This window comes from Myotis brandtii, unplaced genomic scaffold (genome assembly GCF_000412655.1).
Source record: "Myotis brandtii unplaced genomic scaffold, ASM41265v1 scaffold847, whole genome shotgun sequence".
In the NCBI taxonomy this organism is placed as follows: domain Eukaryota; kingdom Metazoa; phylum Chordata; class Mammalia; order Chiroptera; family Vespertilionidae; genus Myotis; species Myotis brandtii.
The window spans coordinates 2,761,141-2,774,115 of NW_005371441.1; the positions used below are offsets into that span (position 1 = coordinate 2,761,141).

General features: G+C 44.6%; 1 protein-coding gene across 1 annotated transcript in view; it reads right to left on the reverse strand.

The window, feature by feature from the left end:
* Positions 1-1,865: 1,865 nt before the first annotated feature.
* SYNE1 (spectrin repeat containing, nuclear envelope 1) overlaps positions 1,866-12,975 on the reverse strand; it is a 407,398-nt gene continuing 396,288 nt past the window's right edge. Inside the window, exons 141-143 of the mRNA XM_014532125.1 lie at positions 11,815-11,907; positions 10,185-10,243; positions 1,866-2,821 (exon numbers count right to left, since the gene is read on the reverse strand). Of these exons, the coding sequence (XP_014387611.1) occupies positions 2,581-2,821; positions 10,185-10,243; positions 11,815-11,907 (393 nt within the window). The 3' untranslated portion in view covers positions 1,866-2,580. The remainder of the gene's footprint in view (positions 2,822-10,184; positions 10,244-11,814; positions 11,908-12,975) is intronic.

A 12,975-nucleotide genomic window follows, 5' to 3' on the forward strand; every position in this document is an offset into this window, starting at 1 on the left:
AGCTGCTGGTACAGGTGAGGGTGCTCCTACATGACCCCGTGTCCTCTCCGCAGTGGGCATTCGAGTATATGAGGGCTCTGGGCAGAAACCCTTGTCTCTTCTGTGGCTGTCTGTCTTGGTCCTGGCTAGACAGGCCCTACTGTCATCGGGGAAAGCCATCATCCCATAGCTCCAATGCTTCCACTCACCAGCGACTCCTGCTTTCGTTTTATTCCAATACCCTGTTATTTAAATCTTTGAAAGTTGTAATAAAAATGTGCATCATACATCCCACTGAGTGTTGCCCAGGGTTTGGGAAGGCACAGGGACTATACGCTAGGATTTTTTTTTCAGCCACATTTGACAGTTGCTTCTCTGGGGACGGGGGATGTCGAGTCAGGCAGTTCAGCGATGTGGAGAAGAGAAGGCTTTGGAGTCTCTCTGTGCTGGTCTTTCCCATGACTCGTTATAGAGCGAGTTCGCTCGCAGTGGCAAAAGGTGGCTCTTGAAGGGCTGGACTGCTCGAGAGGCCAGACCGCACATCCCGGGTTTTGGAACAGAGAAGACAGGGGAGTGAGGAAGAACAAGGCCTGAAGAGTGACCCTCTCAGATGAGGGCACACGGAACCTCTCAAGTTCAATCTCCACCACAGCTCGCAGCCCTCCCAGAAGCAGGAGATAGAAAACATACCACGCACAGATTTGTCTTCTTTAGAAAAGAGCACAACTCCAGTCTGTTTCCTGGGGGAGGTTCTGGGGGAGATAAGAAAGGAGCAATCTGGTAGTAGAAAGCAGAACTCAACTCGGGTGACGGGAAAGTTCAGTGGAGAGAAGTCTTCAGTACAGTCCAGCAGTGATCAGGAAGGTCTTCTAGGAGGAGGCAGCTTGTGAGTTGTCTTGAGAGGGAGAAGGAGGGGTGTGGTGAGAACAAAAAGATGGAGCAGGAAGGTATGGAGTGGTGCTTTTCTACAGGTAATAGGGCTAAAATCACCACAGGCATCTGTTTAAAATGTAACCTCTGAGGCCGTACCCCAGGGAGTGAATTAGAAGGTCTGCCCAGGGCCCAGGGCTTAAAGAGACGCAGGACCCCGAGGTGGGAAGGCGCTCAGGCTACAGCATCATGGAAGCTGTGTAAGGCAGGTCCAGGTAACCATGAAAAGCTCGGTTTGCTTTACATTCTTGATTTAGAGCAGGACTTATAAATTAAATACCTACAGGAATCAGGCTGGGACACGCAGTGAGAGAGGTGGATTGGATGTCAGTGGACATGTACAAAGTGTCTCTTCCTACAGGTCAAGGAGCAGCAGCCACTTCCCTCCAGCAATTACTGCCCTTTAGGAATGGGTACCGAGGACACCAGAGTTTTCCACTTTCAAGAGAAGCCTGACACCTAGGTTTTATGTAAATCTTCCTCCTCCCATGATTAAATAGTGGATTAAAATTCCATGAGCACCAAACAATTCCATGAGGGCCACTTAGTTGGCAAGATTAGAGGGGCAGAACCAAATCTTATTGTCTGTGGACTTGACTGATAGATAAAACATGCAAGAAACTTCATAGGCTGCTGTGTACCCTTGGGATGGAGTGGAGGCTCCATAGGAGGCTCTTCCAGTTGTGCAGAGGGGACAGAAAAGAAAGGAGAGTATGACAGGTGCTGAGAAACAGGAGTCGAGGAGATACGATTGGCTGTGGGAGGAGGATGGAGAGAGGAACCACCTAGAGACCGCTAGGTCTAAATACGTGCTACCTCTAATCTTCCTTATTCATGAATGCACGCTTATGCTTCAGTTTCATTCATTCTGCAAAAAGATAACTCAGGTTGCATTCTGCTCAACAGGGAAATTTAGAGTCATTTCTTTATAGGAGAAAAAAAAAGCACAGACAAAATATTTTATAGTATCTATAATAAATGCAAAGAAATCAATACAAACAAAACTTGGCTTTAGCAAACTGTACATACATAAATATCTCTTTTTTTACTATAACATTCAACTTTTTTTTCACATAAATCCTTCCATGATTTTATTTATTACATCCAGTTTTTCTTTATACTTTTTAAAAAAGTGCCTTTTAGATTTACAGCTTGTGCTTCTAAAGCAAAGGTTAGAATATCATGCCCCAAAGAAAAACAAGGCAAAAAGAAAGCTGCCATATAAGCTCTTCAAAATTGTATGTTACAAGGCTCAGCACTGGTTGGTTGGTAGACCGTTCGATACCAACGTGGCGCTCAGGTGGCGTCATTTAATGAATGGATGGGGCACACCGTGGGAAACTTGCCCAGATGGTGTGCTAAAGTCCTGGCTGTGCATAGAATGGGCCAAAGGCCCAGGACACATGCGTCCAGGGAACGTTGGAGGTACTTCATCTCTTTAGTACTGAGGCTCAGAGTTTCAAACAACATTTCTTCCACACCTTCTTCTATTTGCTCTCCTTCTGTCATTGTTTATCCTCCACCTCCGAAGCCATGATTTGGACACATGGCTAACGCCACCACTCAGAAGGCCTTCGCCAGCATCCAGGTGCTCCTTTTGCTAGTTTGGGTTGGCTTTGGGCTAAACCCTCCTTGCACGACCAGCACCGCTGCAGATGGCATCTGCTTGCTTCAGAGGGGAGGAGGGCCATTCGTGTATCTGAGCATGGGATGGAATGACCGGGCAAAATTGTTGGAGAGGGCACAGCTGTAGTCTTCCTCGGACATTGGTACCAGGCAGGCGAGCCCGATGAGGAGCAGCAGGAGCAGCTGAAGGGGAAGGGCTGCTCTGAGGACTCTGTACAGGAAACCTCGGCCCGACCGAGCTGGCTGAGGCTCAGAAAGGGAGGAATCGGAGCCACCTTTTATGGACCTGAGAGAGGAATCAACAGAAGAAACTCAAATATCTCAAATGTTGGATGGATGCTGCTTTTAGCTCCCTCACCGTCTTGGAAGCTACAGGACCATGCCAAACACAACCCGACCTGGCCATTAGCCGCCCGCCTTCTGCAGTGTGCCCAGGTCATCCCCCCACCACCCAATGAAGAGATTTTTGGAAATTGTACTGATGAAAAGTTAACATTTAGTCAGTCAACGAAAGGTAACTGAGTTCAAATTCCACCCTTTAATTTGGTAAAACATTTCCCATCAACAAAGATAACTGCTCTATACACATTCTATCAGCATAAATTAAGTTGATCCAGAATAATTAAGATGTGGATGTTTGATGCAGTATATTTTTGGGTTAAGACTACCAGGAGCACTAGTAGCCAAAACTAGTTGCTGTTAGAATCACTTGAAGTATCCCGTCTAGTCCTCCCAGATGTGCCAAACTCCATGCAGCGAGGAGGACAGCCCCAATCATTTTGCACAGACCCATAAAGCACAACTAATCTTAGAGTACCCTGGTTTCATCTTGCACTGACTCAGCACTGACTCAGCATCTGTCCCTGGCATCAGTGGGTTCTGACGCTGTGTGAACAAGGATGGCAATAGAGTCGGTGTACAGAACACTGGTGTTGAATGACTTAGAATCTAGGCTGATCCTATTTTTTATCAGCTGTGACTTTGGGAAACAGACACAATTTTTCTGAGGACAGATGGTCATTTTGTAGGCTCCTTCTACTCAAAGTTCTATGTTCTCCTGTCTACATTTATATCTTCCTATCTACTAAAATGTGCATTTGAGATTAAGCATGAATTCCACATTTCATAAGAAAGACTGCCTGAAAAACATTGAATGTGGAAGTAGGTTCTGGGTGGGGGCAGAGGGGGCACCATTGTTTTTTGTGTGTGAGCATCCTTTAATATTCTGTTTGGTTACTTGTGGAAAAGATGAAGAGAGAAATATTATTAAAAAGAGACATTTTGCATACACACATACACACAAACACACAATATTGTAGGAGCAAAAAGACTAGGTGTGCTGACAAAACACATTCCCCCACCTAGTAAAAATTCCCTAGTGGCAGTAATATCACTAAGGATAAGGACAATGAATATGAGGCCACTGGAGAAATAAGAAGGTGCGAAAACTGTATTGGTTACTCCGTATGCTTTTCTAAGAAAACACTAAGTTTCCAGCTGGACTACTCAAGACTCTTTTATTAAAACCATCAAAGAAATATGAGAGGCAAACAGACCAGGCCTCTGGAAGCCCCTAGGAGCATGTGGCCCACTGTGTCTTCAGCAAATGTAATGAAAGAAATAAGTCATTGGCCAGAATTGGGACTCTGTTTCTTTTCTGAAGACTACAACTAATGGCTGTGTAACCTTGAACAACTCACTTTATCCCTAAATGCCAACCTCTTACTCAACCCCTTCAAGTTAGACTAGATGGCCTTCCAACTCGGAAGTTCCGTGTTTTATACATTGGATGTCTTCTACTAATTAGTCAGCGTAAATAGTCGGCCAACTAAGAGGCCACAAGAGTTCAATCACCATCTAGTGGTCAAACTGATTAACCGTCCTTATGTTAAGACCAATGAGTTATTCCTAATGAGCTAAATAGGAAATTTGTATATTTTGTGAAATACAGTAGAGGGTAAAAGAACAATGGCACATGCCTACTAATGGAAGGGTAAAATAGGAAATTCTTGAGTTTTCTAATTATAAAATATTCATGTTGAGAGAAGGCCTTATACAGTATATAACCTATCTTCTAATTTTGTAGATATTGGTAAGGATAGTTAACATTTTTCTAATTGCTAGGCAATGTACTAAGCATTTATCTTGAGTTCTCTCATGTAATCCCCAGAATAGTCCTCAATGTGCTTGTTATCTTCATTCTATAGATGAAGAAAAGGAGGCTCAGAGAGGGGAAGTAACCAGTGATTTACAGCTTGCAAGTGGCAGAATTAAGATTTCAACCCTAGGATTTTAACTTCCAGAATTTGGACTCTCTAGAGAAGGTAAATGACTTGCCCCAGATCCCAGGATTAAAGGCAGAGATCCAGCAGGAACTGAGTCCCAATATCCCTGCCTACCATACTCACAGCAACATTTTGTTCCCTGACATTGATGAAGGTCATCTGGGTTATATTATTTTACAGGTATCTTACATGTATTTAAAAAAAGAGAAAAATATTCGTGTCCTCAAATGTTTGGAAGTCAGTGGTTTCTTCATGTTGAAAATAAATGCCTCCAATCCTGGGGGCTCACAGTATTACATGGATCATCAAGTTAGCACATGCACAGGGGGACATTTTGTGTTCAGACAGTTGCACAATCTTGGCCAAGCAGCACAGTCTCTCTGGTCTGGCCTTCAGTTTTCTTATTTTCAAAGCGAAAGGTTGCATTAATATCCTAAAATCTCTTTGGCTCTGGCAGTTCATGATTCAATGGTTTGCCTTAAAGTGTCTTAAGAAGGATGGGATATTTGCCCGTGAATTCTGGGTTGAATTTTTCTTCAAAAATACCTTTTCCTTTTCTCTTACAATGTGCCCTCCCCACCAGTCACTGGAGGAGTTATAACTGAAGCACAAAAGGGAGCTCCACATTTCCTCACCACTCAACATTTAAATAAAATGAGAAAGATTTCTGACTTCTTTTCTTGAGGAAGCATGTAAGGACATTAGTGATGGTTATATCTATGCATATAATTGACAATACAATCGGACTGACAGAGCTGAATAGCCCTTCCTTGTCAATGATTAGCTTAAGCCAAAGATCAAGATCAAAACAGAGGGTGCCCATTGATGAGTCCACCCCTGAGAACAAGAGGAAAGGTCACCATTTTTGCAATGTGGGCTCACATGTTATAGTGTCTGTTGAAGGACATGGCACATTTAACAGCATCAGAGCATTCCTTATTAAACTTTAATTACCATGTGCTTCTAATGCTGAAGAATGCCCACCTAAGGAGGGGTGATGGGCTGAGACAGGGACAGAGAGAACTCGCAGTCCTTAGTGAGCTTCCATGCAGTTGAATGCTCTTGGAAATGCCTGATCTATCTGCTGAGAAACATGCCACCCCCTGGGAGCAATGACCAGGGTTTCAACTTTAATGCCCAAAGTCTTAGAGCTGCGAGTACCATCAGGTTAATGACACCAGGGTTAAAGGGTACTATGAATATTTATCCATTGACCTAAAATCACCTCTATTTCAAGAGTCTTGGGGAACTTGACAAGGGAAAGAAAAGAGACACTAGTCACTCATCTCTCTCCAGTGGCTTGTTACATAAACAGGCGCCAGTCGAGAGTGTATCTATAAAGGAAAAGTTACATGTGTGACCTTATTCAAGGAAGTTCATCATAAGAGATATTCCAGAGAATTTAGCCCAGCAAAAACGTGTTCATTCTCATAAGTAAATACTTGTTTTATTATTTTTCTCATTAAAATTTCTGGGTAAACAGTTGCCCAGATGTTGTTTCCTCTCTTTCCCCTAAACACATACAGTTGTGGAAAAAGGATGGTAGGGGAGGAAGTTATACATCACCACACACCACACACAAGAAAGCATGATCAAGAGATGCGGGCACCTGACCAGTATGCACAAGAGTACGACTCCTCTCAAACTTCTACACAGTGAAGGGAAATACATCATTCAAACACAGAAGAAGCTTGCAACTCATTCTGTTACTTGTCAGCTAACCCTGGCAGGATAGTAACAGGAATTTACTGTGAGGGATTATCTGGCTTGTCTATGATATTCTTGCCTACCCTTGTGTGCATGGTCTTTGTTCCCTGGACACGTGGTTCGGCACACACACTTCCAGAATCAGTTCAGGATTTCAGCCTCCTCTTATTCCAAAAGGAGCATTCTGCCAGGTAGCCTAAGCCCTAGAATCCTTTCAAGTTCTACCCGCCAGCAGCAGCCCTGCGCTAGAGTGCAGTGGTTAACAAGATAGAATCCCCCCAGAGTCAGGTAGACCTGGGTTCAAACCTAAATCTTCATGCCTCTAATCCTCTGTGTCCTTGTTTGTAAATCTGAGACTACAGCCATGTCATGGGGTTGGTGTGAGGGTTAAATGAGATAACGGGTATCTCATGCTTTATGTGGTGCTTAGAACACATTAATGCTAAATAAGTGTCATCAATGTATTATTATCTGTACTATGAAAGCAAGGGTGTGCTGACTCACACCCTCAGATGTTGGCTGGATTTAGCTTTTTCTCCCGGGAACATTCCTGATTTCCCAGAAGTGCTTTCAAGGATGTACTGTTTCCCAAAGTGCCCGGAAAATACTGGGGATGCGCGCCTCAGGTCTTATAAAGGCAACAAGTTGGAGCCTTACCCTATAGCTATCCTCAGCCCTGGTTGGGGCCTGGCCTACAGGCAAGGCTGCTGTAGGCTGAGGCTCTTTGAATGTTTTGAATAAATAGGTCCCCAGGCTGGAGTCTGGAGGAAAAGACTTAAAAACAATTTTTCACAAGAAACTGAATAGTGTTTTCAGGCAAGCCCTGTTGTACGGGGCAAAAGCCCACTGTGCTGGCCCCACGAAATCTGGCTGCCTTGCACATACTTTAAAATGAGGCGCTTTTTTCCTCCTTTGCAGTGTTTTAGCTGGTTATTTGCCACTTCTCCCTGGGTCCTAGTTCTTGTGAGGAAGGTGCCAGAGACCAGAGGTGCCCTGGCAATTTTGCATTTCACAATTCGAAGCTTTGGAATGAAGTCACCAATTCACTCTATCCAGACTACAGAGGAATTATTCCTTTGCTTTGCTGGAAATTGGAGTAAATCTTCCCATCTATCAATTTCAATGATCGGCAGTTGAGTTGAGAAGTCTTATTGGAGATCAGGTTAGATCATTTCAAGTCCACGTGGAAGAGAAGTACCAGGTGGACCATCAAAAGCATTGCTTCAAGAGCATGCTTCTTAAATATATCTGATCTCAAAAATAATGAATAGTTATTACAAATGTATGCCCAGACATTTTCCAAAGGCTTATCCTTTGAAGAAGTCTTGGGGAGCTTCTTGTAATTGATTTAGGGAATCTCTTCATTCTGACACCTTGCAGGTATGTTAATGGCAGGGACCATACTGTATTAATTTTGTAGGCCCGGGGCCTAAACATAGTAGCATTAATCCATATGTAGGCTTAGAATATTTTTAAGAAGACGCAGAACAGTGTCTTCCATAAAATCAAACTGAAAATTACAGCAAGCATGCAACTGACATTATTAATATCTACTTTAAACCCAAAGAATATAAGAGCGTCTCCCTTCAAACTAATAAGCAGTTTCTTCCAATTCAGCCTCTCCTCTCTCTCAGGAAGAAGACGCGTTGAACATGTTCCCACTGCAGATCGCTGGGGTCAAGACGCTAACCCGTGTGTGCTTCTGCAATAACCTTTCCAATTTGCTGGAGCAGTGCAAGATCAAACACAGGGTGCTCTCAGGCCTCGGTGTCAGGGAACACCGTGACACCTGGATTGCGAGTGGAGTTCATTCCTTCCCAGCAGACTCTGCATTTCAATGTCAGGGTTGGGCGCACCCCACTCAGAGGTGCCAAGGAGCTAAGAAGTCCGAGAATGCTCAGCATGTTCCACCACAACCTGTCTGGCAAGGTGCTTGGTGAAGGTTGCCATTCAGGCGAAGGATCCCAGGCCCTCTGAGTAGCAAAGTGAACCTTGTGCTGTGTGCTCAGAGAGATGTTAATAAACAGCGCTGGGCAGAGCAGAGCCGAAAGGTGCCTTGGGGATGCCACCGCGAGAATGTGGCTGTCCCAGCCGCAAAGCCCTGTGAGGAGACACGGCGTAGCCCTGGCTGCCCTAGAACCAGGCCTTGGACATTTTCAGAAAACCTGCGTGGTTGTCTGGAATAACTGAGGGAGCAGATAGAAGCGATATTTGGAAACCCGCAGGTGGTTGCTATGGGTGGTGTTTAATAACGTAAGTGCTTTCCCCCTTCTCATTACCATCACTTATGCCAAGCCAAGAATTGGTCTCTGGTATCCTAAAAGGATGCTGTGGGGCACTCCCACAGCAATATGCTCATGGCACGGTGGCAATTTAAGTGGAGAAGACGGACCATATAGAACAATGATCTGTCTATAGCACGGTGGTTTTTTCTTGTTGGGGCCTAAAAAACCATCAGGGCACCTGAGGAAGTCCATCATACCTTCATTCACATTTCATTATTGATATTTTATTATGGGCTATCCCCCCTCAAATGGTCTCCAAACCAAATCAAAGGGCAAGAAAAAAAACACACCAAAAAACATAGTAAAGGGACGCTTAAACCCAGAAAGCACACCCAAATGCATTCTGCATTCGTTTAGCCGAGTGGGAACGACCAAAGGAAACAGCCATTCTCTCCCGTTCCTGGCTGGAAAGCCACGACTATTCCCAGGAGTTGTCTATGGCTCCACACGTCCTCCTCTCCCGCCCTCCTCCCAGGAATGCTGATCCCAGCTCAGTGGGGCTGAGTTTCCAGGGGGACAAACTACTCTAACACTGAACTGCTTGGGACGGGAATGAAAAGTCAGCTCTGAGGACAGTGTTTCTATGCAGACAGCTGTCTGGGGAAGCGGGCGCTGACTAGTGAAGGGGCAGGGAGCACAGACATCACACCAGCAACGAAGCAGGCGAAGCACCGCTAGCTGCAGACACAGGGACTGCTGGGGGCGGGTGTGAAGCACAGGGTGGCGGCGGTGAGTGGGCTCTGGGCAGGGGCCCGCCCGGGGGGCGCTGAGCAGGAGGGTGAGTGACTGAGTGTGCTGGGTGCGTGAAGAGAAATTTTGGGGGAAGCAGAAGAGAGAAGGTGCTTATAAATGTTAAATAACACTGAATTCGGACTTGCCATTTGGAGAATCCCAAACCCACAATCTGGATAAAACATGAAAAGAAAAGAAAAAGCTGGGGGTGTTAGTAGATTTTATTCAGATGTGTGGGTTTCCGGGAATGGTAAAATAATTCATTGATCGATTACCTGTCTTATTGTAAAATCTAGAAAGAAAGAGGATGATAAAAGTCTGCCACGACTCGAACAGCAGCTGTTATGGGACATATCGAATTCTAGGTGCACACAGGATACCACTGGATGAAAAGTTCCAGATGGCCTATGTAGTGTTAATCCCAATTTTGGTGGGGTCCAAATATTTCATGCTCTGAGATTCGCTGGCATTTTCCACGTAGAAAAGTCTCTTCCAATTTATTCCGAAAGGGTGTGCACTGAAATGAGTAATTTCTCAACTGCCCCAAGGCACACCCGAGAGAGGCCTATCAACACCATGGGCAATTTTCATCATCCTCTTGCAGTTCTAGAACAGTGTGGAAACCAGGAGAATAAGGTACCTGCTATGTGGACTGTTGACAGAGGGTCCAGGCTGTGAGAGACTACATTTGCCTCGTGGCTGTTTGCAATGAACAGGGGGTAAAGAAAGAAGAATGTTCAGTCCAGGCAAATAAAGACAAGCTACTGATGAAAATTAAACTAAAAATGCAGCAAAGGAAAAACAAATCAAATGAAATGATCGGTACCCATGATTAAGGAAACTGGCTTTTCTTTTGCGGAAGAAACGAGATAAATTTACATCGATGTTATTGGTCATCGAAGGGACATAAATTGTGGTTGGGAAGTCCACACCACAGTGGGCATATTTTCTCCTCCCACATTTCATGGTAGAAACTAAAGTGACCATATGCTAGCCAAGCATCTCTGTATACTTACAATAAAAATAAAGTTCAGCCCTGGCTTGTGTGGCTTAGTTGGGCGTAGTCCCACCCACCTAATGGTTGATGGTTCAATTCCCAGTCAGGGCACAGGCCCATGTTGCAGGATCAATCGCCAGTAGGGGGCATGCAGGAGGCAGCCAATCAATGTTTCTCTCTCCCTCTCCTTTCCTCCCTCTCTAAAATTAATAAAAACATATTTTAAAAAATAATCATAAAGTTCAATATACCATGCCACACCATATTTTTTCATATCTTCTAGAAAATAGTACCAAAATTCTTGATAGATAAAAAAAATAGTAACAACAGTAATAGGAAATTATTCTTCGTAAAGTGATGAAGACCCAACAAGTTAAAGACTCAAGTTACATAAAGACTAAAATTTGAATTGAAAAGCCAGTATTCCTTCACATTCTTAAACTAGGATCTATGGGAAACTAGTGAATGTAGTATGAAAAAAAAAAAAATCCTAAGGAAAGGTCATAACATTTATCAGCATAGAACTTGTGTTTATCACAACAAAAATTACAAATTAATGCTTCTAAAAACTAAGGACAATGGGATGATAATAAAAATGAATATAATCATAAAGCAGGACAAAAAAAATAACAAAAACAAGCTTCTAATTACACAGAGAAATCAAGGTATAGAGTGTAGCAGGGGCTGACTTTGCTTCTGTGTGCCAGTGCGGCAGCCCCCACAGGCCCTGTGGGTGAGTCACCCTACGCTGTTGCCATTTTGGGGGCCGCACAGTCACTGAAAACCTTCAGGACCACTCAGGAGCTTCCTTGCTTGAGAGTCAATAGATCCTCCACTTATCTTATCCATTCCATGGCCTCACGGGCGCCTTCGCCCACCTCTGGCGGAGGCACCCTTTTTGGTGGAACCTGGTTTTTTAGGTGGGCGGTGGCAGTGGTGGTTTGAAGGGAGGAGCCACCAAAGGGACCAGGGAACATCATTCTAGAGATGGCCCTTGGAGCAAGAAAAATAATGTGTCTCCCTGCACACCAACCCCACATGGAGCCCTGATTCTTTGGAAAAACAGAACCACTCTTTTCTGTTCCTGAGCGCAGGTGACGAGGGCACGTGGCAGGGTTGAGGAAACAGCGCTTCACTGGGTCACTGAGTGACACCCTTGTCTGTATGGGGATCCCTGCTTTGTCGGGGGGGAGACCCTGTGGACCCTGGTAGGTACAGATACTGTCACTCTCCAGTGTCCCTTCCCATGGGCCAACGACCAGCAGAAAGTTACCGTTCTCTGTCTGTTTGGGGTGCTTCTCCCTGACGTAGGACTCAGAGATCCCGAGGTGTCCAGTTCATCAGCAGAAGACCAGGAGGACAGATCCTACGTAGGAAATAGATTCTTTTGATGATTCCACGTCCCAGAGCCAGATGGCTCTGTAACACACAATGTGCTTCCTATCCCATCCCCATCCATCCCCCATATAAATCAAGCCATTCACTCCTTGGGAAAAGTAGAATCCGACAACTACAGGAAGATCGGGACCTAGGTCTTCTTGTGTATTGGGTTTTCCTGGCTGTTTGTCCCTTTTGGAAAATACAGCTACAGGGTCATTCTTACTGTGTCACATATAGATTTATTATTTCTCAGTGACATGGATATAAGTGAGTCTAAGTGCAGGAGGGGAAGGAATCTGTCTTAGAGCTGCAGGTCGCTCAGGCCAGAGAGACCAATTCATTTGAGTTAGAAACGAAAGTCTCCCAGGAGCCTTTGAGATCAGAGAAAACGTGTCGCTTCCAGCACTGCTGTTGCTTGCAGTAGACTGTTCTTTGACATTCTGAATGGAGGGCACAGTGCTTGTGTGTTCATACAGTATTTCACAGCGGAATGAAGTTTTACCAGGCACCTCTGCAGCTGCAAATGCACTTCTCCAAACCAATGCCACTCATGATGCAGCAGACCGAAGGAAAAAATAACACAATACATGCGCACAGGACATTTTATATGAATTAACTGCTATTCGTGTCAGGAGAATTCAACCTTTTAGGCTGAATCATATGCAAATAATTGGTTGTGATATATCATGGTTATGGTACAGAAAATACGTGAATTCTTAACTAAACAGGGTAAAATAAAATGTCACAGTAGTGGTGATGTGAGGTTAGCAGCGACAATTACAGGAGGTCTTCTGGGTGGGACAGTATCAAAAGCAGTGTCCTATTATAAAAGTTTGTAAGTCCTGCCCAGCTGGTGTGGCTCAGTGGTTGAGCATCAACTTATGAACCAGGAGGTCGCAGTTCGATTCCAGGTCAGTGCACATGCCTGGGTTGCTGGCTCGATCCCCAGTGTGGGGCGTGCAGGAGGCAATCAATGATTGTCTCTCATCACTGATGTTTCTATCTCTCTCTCCCTCTCCCTCTCCCTTCCTCTCTGAAATCAATAAAAATTAAA